Genomic DNA, 20,768 nt, shown 5'->3' on the forward strand with positions numbered 1-20,768 from the left:
TACTATCGGGCATACTATTTGTGGCTGAGGGTCTACAAAAACAAATAGTTATTAGTATTGTTATTGTTTTATGTATTCGGAAGCCCTGGTACTGATAACGAGCCCGAGCTAGAGTTACTCGAGTTTAGTCGAGTAGTAACCGAAACTTCTGAACTGCAATGTACTGAGCAGAGTAGTGGTCTTGTTATTATATTGCTTCAGTAAAGAAATGGCAGCGTTCATTTCGAGCAGGTTACAATTGGGGTGGCTGACTATGAAATTCAGCAGAATCCCGCAAATACGGCGCTACAGCAGGGTAAGTTCATTCACCAACATCAGTATGTTTATGAGTTAATTATTTCAAGTAAATCTTCCTTTAACTTGTGGTGTGACATTTTTGTAAAATAGAAATAAATAGTTTCATTTGAGGGAACCAGTAATTAATTATAATACGGTTTGGTAATAAAGGATTGACAGTAGTCAGGGAGATTGTATAGTTTCGGTTTAAATGACAGTTTGTTTCTACGCATGCGTATTTCAACACCACAACAGTCAGAACTAGAAAGAGCCGGCTGTGCCTCAGGAGTCACTCTTTCGTTGTCATGCACCGTGACCCTTAACCTGATTTGCATGACTGATTTACCTGTCTCCCCAAACCACACAAACATTTTAAAACAAAAATAAAGTAAAATAAACTTCTTGCTGAAAGATTGTTTTGTCCATTCAACCAAAATGATTATAAATAATCAAGAATATTTGCACATTTGCCAGCAACATCATTTCGTAAAACTGACTGATGTGTTTTTTTATATGTTTTTATTATTTTCTAAGCCTTCCCCAAACTCTTTTGGTCTCCTTTTCGACATTGATGGAGTCCTGGTGCGTGGAAGAACCCCCATTCCGGCAGCCAAGCAGTGCTTTAAGAATCTGGTGGATAGAAATGGAAAATATAAAGTCCCTGTGGTCTTTGTTACCAATGCGGGGAACTCAGTCCGGCAGAACAAAGCAGAGCAGCTGTCTCATCTTCTAGAAGTAGAGGTCAGTCTTGCAGATCAATAAAAGTGTACTCTGTCCAAAGAAATCTACATTTATCTGTTAATCTTTTGTTTGTTTGTTTTTAGGTGTCGCCAGATCAGGTCATGTTGTCCCACAGTCCTTTACGGGTCTTCAGTCAGTTCCATAAGATGTGTGTCTTGGTGTCTGGACAGGGGCCGGTTGTTGAAGTTGCACATAAGTATCCTTAAATGCCTGTTTATTCACGTGAACTTGTGTTGCCATTCATAATTGTTACCTTGGTCGAAATACTGATGGTGTAAGGCTAGGTCTTATTTTTGCCCAAACCTTGTTAAGTATAGTTTTTTGCATATGTACCTACAATTACATGCATCTATTTATTACACATACACAACTTTCTAGTAACAATTGTAATCACTGTCATTACCTCATCATCATTAATACTGTTTAAAACTACACTGGGATTTCTTTTAAAAGGTTGACTTTAACTAAACCAACTCCAGTCTGGGCTTTGAGAATGTTGTCACCATTGATATGCTGCGAGAGGCGTACCCTCTCCTGGACATGGTGGATCACGATCGCCGACCCAAAGACATAGTGAGGAATTACATTTGCACTGCTTAGTACACTATACTTTCTTTCGGCTTCTCCCATTAGGGGTTGCCACAGAGGATCATCCGCCCTTCCTAACGCAACCCTCCCCATTTATCCGGGCTTGACACGGCACTAAGAGTGGCTGGGGTTGGTTCCCTGACTGGGGATCGAACCCGGGCCGCAGCGGTGAGAGCGCCGCATCCTAACCACTAGACCACCAGGGACCCTACAGTTGCACTGCTTAGTGAAAGGCATTGATATATAGTTAGATTTACATTTGTTTGAAGACTAAATTTTGCCTTTAAGTTTTTTTGCATGCATACATACATTAAACTTGATTACACTTCTTGCAGACTTCTTACAGTTCTTGCACACTTTGGATTAATGTATGCAAACTTGAAATTATTTTCGGTAAATTTCATGTAATACACACAATATTTTTTAGGTTCGTCCATCTAAGGACATCCAACCTATTGAAGGCAAGTGTTATTTTTTTATTTTATCTCAATTCATTGCTTTCATTTTGGGTTCCCCTTAGATCTCAATATATGCTTTCATTTTCAGCTGTCATTCTGATTGGGGAGCCAATCAGGTGGGAGACTAGCCTTCAGATGATTGTGGATGTTCTCCTGACCAATGGAAAGCCAGGAAATTCTGTGACATCAATGCATTACCCCCATATCCCAGTGCTGGCCTGCAACATGGACCTGCTATGGATGGCAGAGGCAAAGAGTCCTCGGTCAGTCAGTCAGTCAGTCTCCCCACAGCAGTGTCTGAGGAATCACATGTCCAAAAAGATTTTAATGCATATTATTTGTAAACAAAAGTTCTTAAACATCTTATTTCTATATTGATATTTTAGTGTGGTTAACACTCTTAGTTAAAAAATGTTGAATCCAAAGCCCGGTAATAATGACTACTTCATTTGGTTTGTTATTCCTGTTTAGATTCGGTCATGGAATGTTCCTGGTGTGTTTGGAGAGCATCTATAAGAAGATCACGGGTTACGACCTGCATTACGAGGCTCTGATTGGGAAACCCAGTGTGGTGACCTATAACTACGCAGAGCTGCTGATCAGACAGCAGGCAGAGAAGCTAGGATGGACAGAACCTGTCCAAAGACTATATGCCATTGGGTGAGTTAAGGCCTTGGTGTTGTTCTTGCAGAGATGATGTTCATGTAAGAAAATGGCGTCAAAAAAACCCCAAAAACTATAATCATGCATAATTTGCTTGTTGACTTGACTTGACTTGACTTGTGTGATGACGTATGAACAAACACACTACATGAGAAATTATGTGACTGGATCATTAATACAAATAGACAAAATAAATGCAAAAAGAGTTTGTCTAAAAAAATACAATTAATTAAAGCTTGCTAAAAATTAAGGTGGTTTCAGCATTTGTATATTAAGCCTTCGGGATTAATGTTTGCTTTTGATTAAAAAAAAAAATTGTAATAATAACCTTTTGGGTAAAACTGATAAAATGATCATTTCATTTAATGAACCCTATAACCCTTTATTGATGCTTTCCTCTAAAAAAGAACCATGTCTCCCACAGAGATAACCCTATGGCTGACATCTATGGAGCAAACCTCTATAACCGCTACCTGCAGTCAGAGCACAATAGCAAGTTTCGGGTTCATGCACAAGGTGGCTCAGCCAGTCATGTAGCAGGTGATGTCCACTATGAAACAGTTGACGATGCAAAAAATTCAGGCAAGGTGTTGGTCGGCGGCTCATACAAGCACCGTCTACCTGAGAGCTGCACCTCTATCCTAGTGTGCACAGGCGTCTACAACAGAGAGCAGGAGGAGCTCTCTCCTGAGCAAACGGTCACAGAGCAGCGCATCTTTCACGGGCATCGGGATTTCCACTTTGATCCGACCCTGACCCAGCCTTCTTTTGTAGTTCAGGATGTACTCGAGGCTGTGGAGCTTGTCTTCCAGCAGGAGGGTTCTAGTCTGCAATAAACCACATGCTTCCAAAATCACAAATACATATAGACAATTAAAGAACAAAACTGAACACTTTACACAGTGGAAACTCTACACATGAAGTAATGTAGCACAACTCCAGGTCTGTAATACAAAATACTGTAATGGTAGCTAAATATTTCAAGGATTTATAGGAATTTCTAATTGTATGATTTTTTTTTTAGCAATATTGTATTACAGGCAAAGTTTAGTTAAAACCGTTTTAGTTATAGTGTGTTGCACTAAACCTGATATTTATGTAAATCATTTTTAAAGCATTTTTAACATTGTAAAATTCCCCTTCAAAACATTTATTTTATTCTTGGATGCAAAATGTTTTGTTATTATTCCCTGGCATGCAGTTTTTCATGTTATTTTAAGATCTTCAAAAATGATTCCTTTTATTTGGGTGAAAAATGTTTGAACACTTTTAAAATGTAAAAGTTGCATTGCTTTTAAGCAAAATAAATGTTTTGTGAAGCAAGTTCATAGGCATCATTTCTCCACTTTATTACTTGTTAACATGAAAAAAACAACAGCAATATATTATTTATAATAATATTAAAATACGAGTTAAAATATCATTGCACACAATATGTACAGTACATGAGACAGGAGTAAGTATTGGGAAATGTTTTTGGAAGTCTTCAAGAGGCCTGTAAAAGAAAACCATTCTTTAAAAAAACGAATATTTAACAGTCACAAGTTTTCTTCTTTAGAGACTCCACTTCCCCGATTGAGTGAGTCTCGGAATATAGAAGGAGATTTGGAGAATCTGACAGTGCTTCTTGTGGGCCTATGCCTCCGTTTCGTACTATCAGCTCCCGTGCCATTAGCTCGAAGGCTTCTTGTACATTATGTTTCTCCTTAGCAGATGTCTCCAGAGCAGCCAGAGCACCCTTCTGTTCAGCAAGAGTGCAAGCATCCTCAAACAACACTTGTCGGTGGGGCTGCAGGTCACACTTATTACCTGAAGAAAGAACAATAAAATGGAAGTTAAAGATATTTTAGTTAGATTTTTTTTTGTAAGGGTAAAATGCCCTGAAAGTAGTTATGTATACTGCATAATAATCAAGTCAAGTTTATTTCTATGACGCTTTTCACAACAGACATTGTTTCAAAGCAGCTTATCATATTATCATAATAATGTTATGTATAACAAGAAAATATGTACTTTTACAGAAATGTGTCCATTTATTTTAAGCTCAGTTCCACATTCTATTTTGTTGTAGTAGACAGTATAGTATACATAAACCTAATGGAAACCTTTTTGATGTTAAACCTAAGAAGAACCTCAAGGAATGTGCTCTTTGTAGGCCACATGGCCATCACCTATGAATAAGTGCTAGCTTTTAAACCAGATTTATATATACATACACACACACACACACACACACACACACACACACACATTATATATATATATATATATATATATATATATATATATATATATATATATATATATATATATATATAAAGGAACATAATACAGATCTTGAGGTTGCATTTAAAAGCAGTTGTGATCGTCTTGCCGAACACATCGGGTCCACCAAATTCTTATGCGTCCCTTATAAGTATACCTGTTATAACTATTAGTTCCTGTTTCAACCCTTAAATGATTTCTCCAACAAAATCATAATTTCAGAACTGATTTGAGGCTTTAGATCAAGAATAAATCTCTGACCATAAACATTATATTTGTGCAATACACTTGGTATTCGTCATCTATCCATGTATAATCTTAGACATTATTCTTGAGATTCACATGTGTAATAAATGTGCTGTAAACATGATTGTGGTGTGAGGGGGTCCTTAGGAATGCCTCAAGGCTAAGACAGTCAGTGTGGACACAGTGGTCTCATGGACTTCTCTGAAGATCATTTCTTACTCTTAAGATATTTCCCAGCACAATGCACTTATGGAGATAAATTAAATCATGAAAATAAAAGGTAAATCTAAAGACACTGTTTTAGGATTCAGTGTATCTGCTTGGGGTTGTGATCAACTACATTCTTCTTCTTCTTCTTCTTTCGGCTGCTCCCATTAGGGGTCGCCACAGCGGATCATCCGTCTCCATACCACCCTGTCCTCTACATCTGCCTCTTTAACACCAACTACCTGCATGTCTTCCCTCACCACATCCATGAACCTCCTCCTTGGACTTCCTCTTTTCCTCCTACCTGGTGGCTCCATCCTCAGCATTCTTCTACCAATATAATTCATGTCCCTCCTCTGCACATGTCCAAACCATCTCAATCTCGCCTCCCTCACCTTGTCACCAAAACATCCTACATGCGCTGTCCCTCTAATAAACTCATTTCTAATCTTGTCCATCCTCGTCACTCCCAACGAAAACCTTAACAACTTCAGCTCTGCTATCTCCAGCTCCGCCTCCTGTCTTTTACTCAATGCCACTGTCTCTAATCCATACAACATCGCAGGTCTCACCACAGTCCTATAAACTTTCCCTTTCATTCTTGCAGATACCCTACTATCACAAATCACTCCGGTCACTCTTCTCCACCCACTCCACCCTGCCCGCACTCTTTTCTTTACTTCTCTAACACACTCTCCATTACTTTGCACTGTTGACCCCAGGTACCTGAACTCCTCCACCTTCTCCACCTCTTCTCCCTGCAACTGCATTACTCCACTGCCCTTTCTCTCATTCACACACATGTACTCTGTCTTACTCCTACTGACTTTCATTCCCCTTCTCTCCAGCGCATATCTCCACCTCTCCAGGCTCTTCTCAACCTGCTCTCTACTCTCACCACAAATCACAATATCATCTGCAAACATCATAGTCCAGGAGACTCCTGTCTGACCTCGTCCGTCAACCTGTCCATCACCACTGCAAACAGGAAAGGGCTCAGGGCCGATCCTTGATGCAGTCCAACCTTCACTCTGAACCAGTCTGTCGTACCTACTGCACACTTCACTGCCGTCACACTGTCCTCATACATGTCCTGCACCACCCTTACATACTTCTCTGACACACCTGACTTCCTCATACAATACCACAACTCCTCTCTTGGCACTCTGTCGCACGCTTTCTCTAAATCCACAAATACACAATGCAATTCCTTCTGTCCTTCTCTATACTTCTCCATCAACATCCTCAAAGCAAATAAGGCATCTGTGGTGCTCTTCCTCGGCATGAAACCATACTGTTGCTCACAGATGGTCACCTCTTCTCTCAGCCTGGCTTCCACTACTCTTTCCCATAACTTCATGGTGTGACTGATCAACTTAATTCCCCTGTAGTTACTGCAGGTCTGCACATCTCCTTATGCTTAAAGATCGGTACCAGCACACTCCTTCTCCATTCCTCAGGCATCCTCTCCCTTCCAGAATCCTGTTAAACAATCTGGTTAAAAACTCCACTGCCATCTCTCCTAAACATCTCACGCCTCTACCGGTATGTCATCTGGTCCAACCGACTTTCCATTCTTCATCCTCTTAATCGCTGCTCTCACTTCCTCCTTACTAATCCTATCTACATCCTGCTTCACCAACTCCACATCCTCCAACCTTCTCTCTCTGTGATTTTCCTCATTCATCAGCTGCTCAAAATACTCCCTCCACCTTCTCAACACACTCTCCTCACTAGTCAACACATTTCCTCTCCATCCTTTATTGCTCTAACTTGCAGTACATCCTTCCCAGCTCGGTCCCTCTGCCTGGCCAATCGGTATAACTCCTTTTCTCCTTCCTTAGTGTCCAACCTCTTATACAGCTCCTCATATGCCTTTTCCTTGGCTTTCGCCACATCCCTTTTACCTGCTGCCGCATCTCCTTGTACTCCTGCCTACTTTTCTCATCACTCTGTCGATCCCACTTCTGTTTTGCCAACCTCTTTCCCTAATGCTCTCCTGCACTTCCTCATTCCACCACCACGTCTCCTTGTCTTGCTTTCTATTTCCAGATGTCACACCAAGTACTTTTCTAGCTGCCTCCCTCATCACTCCTGCAGTAGTTCCCCAATCATCCGGCACCTCTTCACCACCACTGAGCCCCTGTCTGACCTCTTCCCTGAACCTCACTACACTCTTCCTCCTTCAGTTTCCACCATCTTATTCTTCTTTCAATCCTTACATTCCTCCTCTTCTTCTTCGCCTCCAAAACCATCCTACAGACCACCATCCGATGCTGTCTAGCTACACTGTCCCCCGCCAACACCTTACAGTCTCCAATCTCCTTCAGGTTGCATCTCCTGCATAGCACATAGTCCACCTGTGTGCACCTTCCTCCACTCTTATCGTCACCCTATGATCCTCCTTCTTCTTAAAATACGTGTTCACCACTGCCATTTCCATCCTTTTAGCAAAATCTACCACCATCTGCCCTTCCACATTCCTCTCCTTAAAACCATACCTACCCATCACCTCCTCATCACCTCTGTTCCCTTCACCTACATGCCCATTAAAGTCTGCCCCAATCACCAATCGTTCTTTCCTAGGTACACCATCTACCACGTCATCTAATTCACTCCAGAATCTTTCCTTTTCCTCCATCTCACAGCCAACTTGTGGAGCATAGGCACTGATGACATTTATCATCATCCTTCAACTTCCACCTTCACGATCATCACCCTATCAGAAACTCTCTTCACCTCCACTACACTCTTACTGTACTCTTCCTTCAGAATCACCCCTACACCATTTCTCTTCCCATCCACACCATGATAAAACAGTTTAAATCCACCTCCAATGTTCCTGGCCTTACTCCCTTTCCACTTGGTCTCCTGAACACACAGCATATCTACCTTTCTCCTCTCCATCATATCAGCTATCTCTCCCTTTACCCGTCATAGTACCAACATTTAAAGTACCAACCCGAACCTCTACTCTCCTACACTGCTCCTTTTCCTGCCGTCTCTGTAGACGTCTTCCTCCTCTCCTTCTCCTCCTTCGGCCAACAGTAGCCCAATTTCCACCGGTACCCTGTCGGCTAACGATACCTGTGGCGGTCGTTGTTAACCCGGGCCTCGACCGATCCGGTATGAAATTCTCCTTTGTGATCCGCATATTTGATTTGGCACATGTTTTACGCTGGATGCCCTTCCTAACGCAACCCTCCCCATTTACCCGGGCTTGGGACCGGCACTAAGAGTGCACTGGCTTGTGCCCCCCTAATGGCTGGGTTGTGATCAACTACATTGAAGGTAAAATATAATTGACATGAGCTGGTGTAAAGATGTTTCTTTAAGACAGAGCCTGAGAATTGTGGAAAATATTGTGCTGTGCTGGTTTTTGGTTTCCACGGCAAACTTGTGTTTGACATCTGCATAATCTTTCAACAAGAATGCCCTGGAAAAATAATGTTTTTTCCCCAGCTTTTCTCCAGAGGCATGCTTCTAACATATTTCATATTAAAGTACTGCTTTTTTAATTTTATACATTTTAATGCACATGGTCTATTAAACTGTCCATTTAATCTATATGTTTTGCAATCATAATCACCTTCATTATCAATATTCTGCAGAGTCATATCTGTTTCCTAGACCACTACTGCAAACCTGTTACTTTAAGGTTTCACTGGAATAGTATTACACACCCAAATGCACTATTTGTTCCTACTCCACATTATCAGCAACCTCATTCACATAGACTAAGAAGACAGCTCAATTTATTTTATAGATTCATTTATCCTGCAGTCTTATTGGTTCTTGAGTTGTTGTTTTTTTTTTATTTAAGTGCAGTAGCGGAAATCAGAACTCACAACAATGAAAGTTATTCCATTATCCCATAAAACTGAATGGATTTGATATTGAGCCTAATGTGTTGTCAGTGAAAGATTTAGGATTAGAAACCACTATGGCTCTAATAGTCATGAAATGATTTTGTACTGCGTTTGGTCCATGAAATTGAACCAATAATGTAAATTAATGTAAATGAATGTAAAATAGTCTCCGACTATACTAAAGTATAATGTAGAACCTCTGCTGTATCTTGTGTATAGGAATTTCTGGATCAAGTCCTGGTTAGTTTCTCTACAGACAATACAATAAAGTTGTTGACAAATAGCTTGAACAAAAAAAGTCCAATACAATCTATTTTAGCAAGTGCTTTCAGACTTTCCTACAAGTATAATGTTCCTCTTTTCTTACTTGAAATATAGCACTCATTTATATTGACTCCCAGTTGAAGGTTCACCTGTGGTTACATAAACCCAATGTAATAAAGTACAATGACTCGTACCTATAAGTACAAAGACTACATTGGCAACTCCATACTGTTCTACTGCGTGTATCCAGTGAGGTAGTGAGTCGAAGGTGGAACGTTGTGTCAGGTCATAGGCGATCATCGCCCCATGAGCGCTGCGGTAGTAATTCTGTGAGATGGTGCGGAAACGCTCCTGACCAGCCGTGTCCCATATCTGCATCTGCATACACCATAAATCTTTCAAATATATATTGAGCAAACAGGCATAATATATATTTAACAACATTTGACTCATGTTCAAAGTATAGTAAAAACCTCATTCTTTTCATCGCAGGAACAATGCAAGACTCCTCCCCATGATTGCTTTTTTGGTTGCTGAAAATTTGATCGATTCTTTTGTGTTTTTTATGCATCAATTACTGTAATACTTTGCTTTTTGGGGTTTTGAAATCTACATAAAACAAATTACAGGTTATCCAAAGTTCAGCTGCTCAGGTTCTGACTAAGACCAGGTCTGGTGAGTATATCTCTCCAGGTTTGGAGTCATTGCATTGGCTTCCAGTCAGATTCCGGATACATTTTTGACACAGCTTTTAACTGTCTACAGTCCAAGGTGTGTTCTCCATTCCTCTGATTTCCGGTCTTTTGGTTGTTCCTCCTACCCTTTTACGCTCTATGGGTGATCTGGCTTTTTTCTGACATGCACCAAAGCTGTGGAATTCTCTCCCGACTGAGATTAGACAGGCCGAGTCTTTCAGTGTTTTTAAATCTGCTCTTAAAACTCACTTTTTCAGGATAGCTTTTATTAAATGTTTTTATTTTTGTGATGTATTTTGTGATGTTTATTTACCCATTTAATGTTTCTTATTAGTTTTATTATTAATACTATTATTAATTATAATTTTGATCTTTATTTACATTTTCCCTCTATGCTTGGAAAGCACTTTAAGATGCTTCTTTTTTAGGCACTATATAAAATAAAAATTATTAGTATTATTATCCTCATTATAACATTTTGCATGAGGATCATTTTGAAACAGATCCTTGTAATCGTACTATAATTATCTACCAAATCAATAGACAACTCATTTAACAACCACTGCCAGGACCTATTAGCTACAAACATCTTGCAAATTTTATAGACGTCCCCTCACACTGGCCCATTTCAGTCTGAAATCAAGTAGCTAGCAATTCTAACATGCTAGAAAAAACACAACGGTGTCTACAATTCTGCAACTGCAACATCCCCATTAATCAGAATGGGCTGTATTTGTTTATAGTGTTATATCTTGGTTCTTGAGCAGCTGAATGGCCTTTCTTTTATGATGCTAACATACTACACCAGAGCTCAAAAGATCTAATTACATTTAAAAAAATACAAAATAAAATAAAATAAAAACCAAGTCATTACAAACTGTTCAAGCTGTACAATCTGTACAATCATTGGTTTCCAAGAAGTAGAATGTTCCTTTATTTACGAGTGGAACATTTTGTAACTATACTTATTTAACTATTAGAGATCTTGACATCGTCTAGCAGGAAAACTATCATGTGCAGGACTATGAGTTTTCCTGGACTATGGTTGGGAAACAATATTCTGAAGAGTCAGAATCTGTTCATACACATGCTAAATGTGGGGTTGGGCAAATTGACTTCATGAGGATAACTAGCATATTTAGCTGTGAGCGCTAGTCATTCAGTAGATGATTAGTCCTGAAAAAGCTGTTTGGCGTGTGAGAAATGATAATAGTGTGCTTTTTAAGTGGTGTATCTCCCAAGAGCATAATGAAAACTTTGTTTTAATGCAGAAAAGAAATGGAGCTGTGGGAAAAATGCTTTTATAGAAGGCTTTCAGTTCTTTCAATTCACACTTTCAGTTGTTCTTATTTTTATTTTTTGCCGAATTGTTGCTAATCGCTTTGCATCACAGGTGCTTCGTGATGAAATTCCGTTGGTGTTTTCAGGTGTCTGTGATTTTTTAACTATCGGTATTACAGAAACAGTAACATTTATATATTTTAAATATTACTTTTTTAAAAGCAGTTGTTTGTTTCACTAGTTTAGTTGGTTAAACGCTAAATAAAACAATACAATAGGTATTTATTATATGTACCTTATGTGTTGTTTTATTTAGCATATCGGCCCCTTCCCTAAAATAGAAATGAAAAAACACTTGGTGTAAGACTTAAACTAAATACCAAATACATACATCTCAAGAAAGGCAAGTATTACATTAACATTTATATAAAACAACACTATGTATTTGTTAGATGGATCCCAATCATAATGCACTCGCTGACCATTTTATTTGGAACGCCGGATCCTTCCTACAATTATACAGTCAGCCAATCATGTGGCAGCAGCTCAGCACATAAAATCACGTGGATAATCATTAAAGATCAGAATGAGGAAAAATGTGATTTCTGTGGTTTTGACCATGGCATGGTTGTAAGTGCCAGAATGATTAACCCAGTTCAAAAAACTAGAGTTTGAGAAAATAGCATAATGGATTAACTGACACAAATATTCTACAAAGAGAAACAGGTTCTTCTGTTAAAATTGAATACAATGAAATCCCTATGACATGACCTTCAGTGGGCTCTGTAGTGGTTTATGGGTGATAGACCACTATTCCTGTCATAACTAAAAAAAAAAAAAAAATGTATAAGCACCACATCCAGGGAATATTATTCTAAAAGTTTGTCTTATATACTTTATAATATATACTTTATAATATATATACTTTATGATATATGATATACTTTAATACTTGTCAAGAAGTTTTTTTAGTGAAAATCTTTTGAACAATTTCATTACTTACCTTCACCCGCTTGCCATCTATATCCATAGTATGTACAGTGAAGTCTACACCAATAGTGTTGTGCTGTTTGTCTCTGAACTCTCCAGACTTTAAGCTGTGGATGATGCACGTCTTTCCCACATTGCCGTCTCCAAGGAAGATAATTTTAAATAGGAAATCACAGGCAACCTCTTCCTGTGCTCCTGTAGACTGTGCAATCATGATGAGAAAAGATATCGTAACACACCCAGAACTTCCACATTCAACTAATCCCTGGAGTTTGTAAACTATTTAACTATTTTATTCTTAAACATGATTGATGTTCAGACGATACACAAAATATAAACCAAAAAAACAAAAAAACAAAGTGCCCCTGTATTATACGTTACAAGTTTTAATCATCTAACTACTAATAAGCTGGATAGACTGGATGAACTGACTGCTGCTTCTGCTTTGTTTTCTCTCCCCTCCTTAACACCAAGTAAAATGTCAACAAACACACCCCTACCTGCCCTGGTAGGTGAGATTTCCATTTGCTGGCCCATTTGCACCACTGCATCTCCTGGAATTGTTTTTAAGCAAACCTCGTTAACCAGAAGTGCCCACTTTTCCGTTTTCCTTTCCTTGTTCGGTTGAAAACTGAAGTCTCACTATGCAAAGTGAGAACATTAATACACACACATTTCTGATTTTACTGTCTTGGGAGGTGACCTTTGGTCGGCAAAGACATAGCTCAGTGAAGCATGCCTCGTCTCGTTCTAACAGCCTTCTGGGTTTTTTTTTTTTTTTTTTTTATGCCAAGCAAGCGCTCAGCTTTCCAAACTGCATTTAGTTCTCTGAAGTACAAAGACAAAAGATTACAGCTGATCCTGACTAACCAAAGTTGTTCATTAAGTTTTCTCTCCCACAGTCATCCCCTAACACCAAACATTTCAGTAAACATACATGAAAAGATTATTACATTAAAGTGTGAATATCTGCCAATCTATGGAAAAATACAACAAATTAAATTGAGAACTTGCTCAATTACCTTTGGTCCCAGAAAGTTTGCTTTTGTAATTAGTTGTAATGACGTTGTTGTCTGAGTGTGCAAGAACCTCTTCGTATTCATTCACAAACCCACCCATCCACCCACACACACAGACTTGTGTCGTCAACATAGTTCACAGAGCCACAAGGCACTGCCCGGCACTGGACAGTACACAAGTGTGTGACATCTGGCACTTATTTTGAGTAAAAAGCGTTTATGTCTAAACATACAACAAATCTGCATATTTTTTTGATAGAGTTGAAAAGTATTTTAAACTAGACTGATATTTTATTTTTCAGCAGTTATGCTGTATCAATGTCAACTGAAATCTCTACACCACTGTTTACACGCTGCTTAAAGAGCAGGCTATTTGCTATTTGAGACAGGGAAGTCTTTGTGAGGGACATGTAGGAATAAGCCTGTATGTATAAACAAGAATAAAGGCTCATTAATTACTAACCCCAGCAAGTCACATTCATAGTCTTGTTTTGGTTCCTTGGAAACTCTTACATGAAACCAAACATTAGGTGTGTGTTGACACAGTGAAACCTTGTCCGTTCCTTCCCTTGCTCAAGTGGTAGAATTTTATTGAAGAAAAAAAAAAAAAAGGTTTAAATGTTAATTTTATTTTTTTTGCCCCTACAAAATGACAAATGTATAAAATCGCCACATTGCAGTGTGGTGTTGGTGATATGGAAATCAAGCAAATATTTGATCTGAAAATGACCCAATCACCGTCTCTTGGATGCAAAGCTGAACGTGTCTTTATGTTTGTAAGTAGTACATGGAGTTGAGTGATATTTCGATGGACCTGGCTGTTTCCTGTGTGATGAGTTCGTCCCAGGTGTTCTATCGTGCTGTGGAATGTGAATAGGTTTCCAAGGAATAGGATTTACAAAACTGGGAGATGGATAGTTTAGATTGTCATAGCCACCTAAAAAACAAGAAGAAAAGGTTTCAGCTTAAAATGAATAAAATACTTTTACATGACAAAGAAAGATTTAAATAAAATAATCGAACTAAAGTTAATGTTCAGTGCGTATTTATTTATTTTTTTTATATATATTTTTTTAAGTCTTTTTTATTGAAAGATTTTTACACATACAACACATACAAACACATACACTTTCCCCCTTTTTTTCCCCTCTCTTCCCCTACTTTTCCTTCCTTCCCCCCTCTCTTCCCTCTTTTAAATGAGATTTTTCGGCTTACCGGCCGAACATGCCGATGACTGACGTTTATGCCTTTCTTTGTCCTTAATGCTTTTAAGCCACTCTTTAAACGTCTCGTCCGCTCTTTCTTTTCGCTCTCTCTCCTCCTCTTCTTGTCTAGTTATTTCTTCCTGTTAGTCAATAAAAATTAAAACCCCTTACATCAATAAACAGAATCATTCACCTTGTTTACTTTTTTAAATAATTGTCTCTATAAACATACTTGCTCTTTTAATTTTCTTTCCTTTTCCTCGTGCTTTTTCTTATGCAGCCAGGCTTTATATTTTTCTTCGGCTTTTTTTTCTATCTCCAACCGTTTCTGTTCTTCGTGAAGAAATTTGTTTGTTTTCTGGGACTCCTTAAAAAGCTTTTCCTGTTTCTCCTGTGAAAGGAAAAAAAAGTAGTATTTAATAGAAAACACTATACATACCCAAACAAAATAAATTCTGAATATGTGTGTGTTTGGTTTAAGAGAAGGTTTGGTTCGATCCAATTCAACAGCAAAGACTGAGAAGGCCACTGAAGAACACTGTAGTCATTGTCATGTTCATGAAACCAATTTCAGAAAACAGATGCTTTGTTACATGATGCATTATGTCCACAGCTCAACAGCCTGGAACGTTGACACACAGCAGGTCGGCTCCATGAAATTATGCTGGTGTAACCCAATTCTGATCCTATCATCTGTGTGTCTCAGAAGAAGTCAAGATTTATCAGACTACGCTACATTTTTCCAGTCTTCAAATGTCCCATTTTCGGTGAGTCTGTGCCATCTGCAGACTTAGCTTTCTGCTTTTGGCGGACAAAAGTGCTTAAGATTCAAGGTTTTGCACCTTCTGAAATACAGTGAATATCAAATTTGGCCATTCTTGACCATTCTGTTAACCTCATTTATCAATAAGGCATTTGTGTCAACAGAATTCTTCTTTACTGCACCATTCTCATTAAAATCTAGACAATTGTTGTGCATGAAAATCCCAGGAGATCCAATTTTTCCTTATTGTTCATAATCGCATGAATGAGGCAGGCACACAGATGTTCTTAATAGAGTGCTCGGTGAATTGATTGTATCTATGTGATATTGAGATTGGGACCTCTGCTGTTCAAATGGTGCAACTGCATTAGACGTATAAAGAACAAAATGTTGAATTCACACTTTTCCAGTGTGCACACTCACATATTTACATCACTATGCATTGTGTCACAGTGTATTGTTACACCCCTATTTATTAGTTATCTTCAATTATCACACAGATCTGTTGAATAGTGTCATCTCTGACAGTGGTGATGACGACTGTAATTCAAATCACAGATTTGCTGTGGGCTCAAGCTTATGGAATTGTATAGCAGGCAAAAACTGTTAAAGTTAGCAAAAATTGCTGTTGTGCAAGTGGAATAAAACCTTTTAAAAAATTTGGTGCAACTGAAAAACTATTAACTCGAAAAGAACGTGACTAGTACCTGTTCTCTCTTTATCTGCAGCCACTCCTGAATCTTGCACTCGCTGACTGCTTTCTTTCGTTTTTGTTCCATTTCTTCTCGCTTCATCTTTTCTTTCAGAGCTTGTTGCTGAAATATAAAGAATTTACACATACATTTGAATATTTAATCAAATCACAGAAAAGTCCACAGACAGACAGACAGACAGACGGACAGACGGACGGACGGACAGACAGACAGACAGACAGACAGACAGACAGACAGACAGACAGACAGATAGATAGACTTCATTCATCCCAATGGGAAATTTACAAAAGTTGCAGCACAGTAGTAAATATCCTAATAAACCAAATGCACCTCCAGTGATCTCTCATGTGTTTTGGTTCGCTCTTCTTTGGCTTTACTCACAAGCCACTGCTCCCATGCACTCAGATTTAGCTTTTCAGTTGAGGTATCTTCTGCATGATGGGACTCATTCCTAAACAGAAGAAAATACATACACAGAACAGAATCAGAATCAGTTTCATTGTCCGAGTGTGTTCTCACACACACACACACACACACACACACACACACGCACAATGAATTTGATTCCAGCTGTTGGCAAATCTAAAAGGTATAGACATAGAGAACACTAAACATTTAGCTTAGATTATACAAGACAAAAACAGACTATATGAGTACTAAATAGAACACAAGAGTATATGACAGATCAGTAATGTACATAAAGAGTGAGAGTGCATGGTAGTGCATATAGCAGTATTGGGCATCACGTAAGAAAAAAAGGTTACTTTAGAACTTGTGTATGATATACACCAGCAATAGTGTGTGTGTAACATATGGGGATGGCGTGATTACTGACTGGTTTGATAATGCAGTATTTATTGATATGAATCAGGGCAAATTATTAAGGTCAGTTGATAATGAGGGTGAAAATAAACTGTTCCTGTGTCTGGCAGTTTTGGTAAACAAAGTTCTCTGGAGCCTGCCAGAAGATAGGAGTTGGCCCACTAGTAGTGATTTTTCCTGCCCATTTCCTGGTTCTTGTATGGTCCTGGAGAGTGAGCAGGGGAGCACCAATTGTTTTTTTTCTGCTGTTTTAACAGTTTTCTGCAGTCTGTTCCTGTCCTGTTCTGTTGCTGCTCCAAACCATATGGTGATTGATGTCTACAGGGCAGAGTCAATGACAGCAGTGTAGAACTGCACCAACAGTTCCTGTGGCAGACCGTTCTTTCTTAATTGGCGTAGAAAGTACATGCTCTGCTGAGCAATTTTTTATGTTTAGAGTTTAAAGTGGAGAATTTATTTAATTATTGTATTAAAACTGAAGTCGACAAACAGAATCTGGGCATACACCCCTGAGTAGTCGAGATGTTCCAGAATGTAGCGCAGCCCCATATTGACTGCGTGATCCGCCGAGCTGTTTGCTTGGTAGGCAAACTCTAGGGGATCCAGCAGCTGTTCCGTTACATTCTTTAGGTGGGCCAATACCAGCTGCTGTAGTCGACAGGCCTGTAGTCATTCAGTCCTGTGATGGAGGGTTTCTTAGGGACCGGGATGTTGGTGGAGAGTTTAAAGCAGGAGAGTTCTTCACACAGCGCCAGAGACCTGTTAAAGATATGGGTGAAGATAGGAGCCAGTTTGTCAGGACATACTTTGAGACAGGAGGGAGAGACACCGAGCGGGCTGGGTGCTTTCCTTGTTTTCTGTCTCTGGAAGAGCAGAATCGCATCCTCTTCAGAAATCAAGAGCGCAACATGAGTGCTGGGGTGTGATGGGGCAGTCAATGGGCTGGATGAGAGGTTTGAAAATATTGTTCTCAAACCTGCAGTGGAAGGTGTTGAGGTCGTCAGCCAAGTCTTTGTTTGTTTCGGTGGGGAGGGGTGGTCTCCTGTAGTTTGTGATATCTTGCAGGGCTTTCTGCACTGATGAAGGATTGTTAGCTAAAAACCTGCTTTTTAGCTTTTTAGAGTAGCTTCTTTTTGTAATTCTGGGCTGCTTTGTCAGTGGGTTTCTGGCCTGCGTATAAAGAGCTTTGTCCTCCCCTCTGTGTGCATCCTAATTGGCATGTCTAAGTTTGGCTGTGAACCATGGCTTGTTCTTACTGAATGTGCAGAAGCGTTTGGTTGGCACACACATTTTCACAAAAACTGATCTAAGATGTCGCAGTGTCAGTCAAACTGTCAGCTTCAACTTCAAAGACACTCCAGTCAGTTTAGTCAACGCAGTCTTGTAGTTCCTGCTTTGCCTCACTGGTCCATCTCTTCACTGTTTTGACTACAGGTTTAGCAGACTTTAGCTATTGCCTGTATGTTGGAATATAATGAACCAAGCAGTGATCAGAGTTCCCCAAGGCTACCTGGCATACAGGGCGATATGCATCCTTAAGAATTGTGTAGCAATGATCTAGCATGTTATTTTCTTTAGTGGAACAATCAATATGCTGCCTGTATTTTAGAAGATCATGTGTTAGTTTTGCTCTGTTAAAGTCTTCAAGGAAAATCCAGAATCCAGATTTTTTTACTCCAAGCCGGATATTTGGTTTGCCAGGTTTTGCAGTGCATCACCACCTGTTAGTGGGTGGGATTTATTAAGCAGCAAGTGAAAATTTTGTCCTCAAAGTTGATATGTCAATGGGCGAGCGTAAGGATTTGAGCGAGTTTGACAAGGACCAAATTGGGATGGCTAGACGACTGGATCAAAACATCTCCAACACTGAAGCTCTTGTGGGTGTTCCTGGTCTGCAGTGGTCAGTATCTATCAAAAGTCGTCCAAGGAAGGAACATTGGTGAATCGGCGACAGGCTCATATGTGGCCGAGGCTAATTGATGATGCACGTGGGAAGCAAAGGCTGGTCCGTGTGGTCTGATCGAACAGACGAGCTCCTGTAGCACAAACTGCTGTAGAAGTTAATGCTGTTAATGCTCAATGGGTCAGAACTGTTTTGGGAGCAAAAGGCGGACCAACACAATATCAGGCAGGTGGCCATAATGTATGTCACAATGCAATGCTTCCTACATCATACTGCATAAAGATTTACAAAATCTGTTGAACTTATAATATAACAGTGAGTAATAAAATATCAGAATACAAAGTTATAGATACCTGCTAAGGCTGATGGGTAATACACTTTGAAGTTCTGTAAGAGAGGGATCATCCAGTGGTGGACACTCTTTCAGCGCTTCTTCTGCATCGTCATCTGATAACTCGAAGCTATCGTGGTAAATGGGGGACAGTAATGAGTAGGTGGAATCGCCGGTCGATTCTACACTCCTGCTTCTCGGGATGCTCCTAGGGACAGCAGATTTGCTTTTGAGGGGAGTTGAGGTAAAACTTTTTGATGAAGCAGATCGAGGTGCTGACATCTCCAATCTGGCAGGACAAGAATAGAAAAACATCAATTGAAGATTTAGTGGCCATTTTTCTGTAAATCAAGTCATGAAATATACTAACAAAAAAAAAAAAAAACATCTGACCACTAAAACTATTCTTTTCTGGTTTTTGGTCTACATGTAAAGAAAACTCTCTGAAAGATCAATTTGGGTTCCACTTTAATGGGCCACGGAAATATAAAAGTTTTCCCTAAATAGGCAAAAATCAGTTCTTTATGTCACTTTTTTAACCATGGGGTAAAGACCATAACACCATTATCAGCTAGCTAACTAGCCGGTTAGCTTTACCCTGCAAAGCTAACGGTTTTAAAAACTTTTTTGTTAGAAGACATAGACCGGAAAGTGTGAAACTATATATATCCAAAAATATATACATTTACAGTGAAATTTCGAACTCGAATAACTCACCAGTGTGTGGGGGAAAATGCAAAGACAAGGCTTTAAATTGATCTCACTCAGTTTGTAGGTGTGTGTCTGTTTGTATTAATGCATGCTTGGTAATGTCCCGCCTCTCTACGCGGGGATTGGCCAGTACACACGTCAATCATACATCCGATGCCTGCGATTGGCTCTTAGTGCGTAACCATGCACGCGCCAGAGGAAGCGTCTCTCGTAGAAACAAAGCGTCCGTGGATGCAGTGATTTTACATCTTGCCATGAGAACATGGCAACATGTGTGTACTAGCATACGTGCTGTACTTTTAAACAAATAAGGCTTCTGATACTGTTTATAAAATAATCCAGACATTAGGGTTGCACAAGCCAGTGCACTCTTAGTGTCCAAACCCGGGTAAATGGGGCGGGTTGCGTTAAGAAGGGCATCCAGCGTAAAACGTGCCAAATCAAATATGCAGATCAGTAATCAGACTTTCATAGGACCGGGTTAACGACCGCCACAGGTATTGTTAGCCAAAAGGGTAAAAGGGAAGGAGGAGAAGGAGAGGAGGAAGACGTTTACAGAGACAGCAGGGAAAGGAGAAGTGTAAAAATGTGGAGGTTCTGGTTGGTACTTTAAATGTTGGTACTATGACTGGTAAAGGGAGAGAGATAGCTGATATGATGGAGAGGAGAAAGGTAGACATGTTGTGTGTTCAGGAGACCAAGTAGAAAGGGAGTAAGGCCAGGAACATTGGAGGTGGGTTTAACTGTTCTACCATGGT

At 39.5% G+C, this 20,768-nt stretch overlaps 3 protein-coding genes across 4 annotated transcripts; 1 reads left to right on the top strand and 2 right to left on the bottom strand.

Moving 5' to 3' along the window:
- Positions 1-162: 162 nt before the first annotated feature.
- On the top strand, positions 163-4,049 carry hdhd5 (haloacid dehalogenase like hydrolase domain containing 5). Its single transcript, XM_046860162.1, has 8 exons — positions 163-295; positions 811-1,017; positions 1,101-1,213; positions 1,497-1,590; positions 2,033-2,066; positions 2,152-2,326; positions 2,535-2,723; positions 3,151-4,049. Exons 1-8 carry the CDS (start codon positions 209-211, stop codon positions 3,560-3,562), a joined length of 1,311 nt encoding a protein of 436 aa, XP_046716118.1. The 5' UTR covers positions 163-208; the 3' UTR covers positions 3,563-4,049.
- Positions 4,050-4,079: 30 nt separating this feature from the next.
- LOC124392902 (ras-related protein Rab-19) lies at positions 4,080-14,040 on the bottom strand. 2 transcript variants are annotated; one of them, XM_046860164.1, is made up of 5 exons: positions 13,566-14,040; positions 13,044-13,185; positions 12,557-12,745; positions 9,772-9,955; positions 4,081-4,535 (listed from the first exon to the last, which is right to left on the bottom strand). In XM_046860164.1, exons 2-5 carry the CDS (start codon positions 13,092-13,094, stop codon positions 4,258-4,260), a joined length of 702 nt encoding a protein of 233 aa, XP_046716120.1. In that variant the 5' UTR covers positions 13,095-13,185; positions 13,566-14,040; the 3' UTR covers positions 4,081-4,257. The 2 variants fall into 2 exon arrangements, with proteins under 2 accessions (XP_046716121.1, XP_046716120.1); XM_046860165.1 differs by having other exon boundaries at positions 4,080-4,535; positions 13,044-14,040.
- A 131-nt stretch (positions 14,041-14,171) lies between these two features.
- Positions 14,172-20,120, bottom strand: ccdc34 (coiled-coil domain containing 34). Its single transcript, XM_046860163.1, has 7 exons — positions 20,017-20,120; positions 19,322-19,588; positions 16,574-16,694; positions 16,238-16,345; positions 15,000-15,158; positions 14,778-14,907; positions 14,172-14,499 (listed from the first exon to the last, which is right to left on the bottom strand). The coding sequence occupies exons 2-7, from the start codon at positions 19,579-19,581 to the stop codon at positions 14,297-14,299; spliced, it is 981 nt and encodes a 326-aa protein (XP_046716119.1). The 5' UTR covers positions 19,582-19,588; positions 20,017-20,120; the 3' UTR covers positions 14,172-14,296.
- Positions 20,121-20,768: the final 648 nt, after the last annotated feature.

The sequence above is a fragment of the Silurus meridionalis genome, chromosome 10 (assembly GCF_014805685.1).
Source record: "Silurus meridionalis isolate SWU-2019-XX chromosome 10, ASM1480568v1, whole genome shotgun sequence".
In the NCBI taxonomy this organism is placed as follows: Eukaryota; Metazoa; Chordata; class Actinopteri; order Siluriformes; family Siluridae; genus Silurus; species Silurus meridionalis.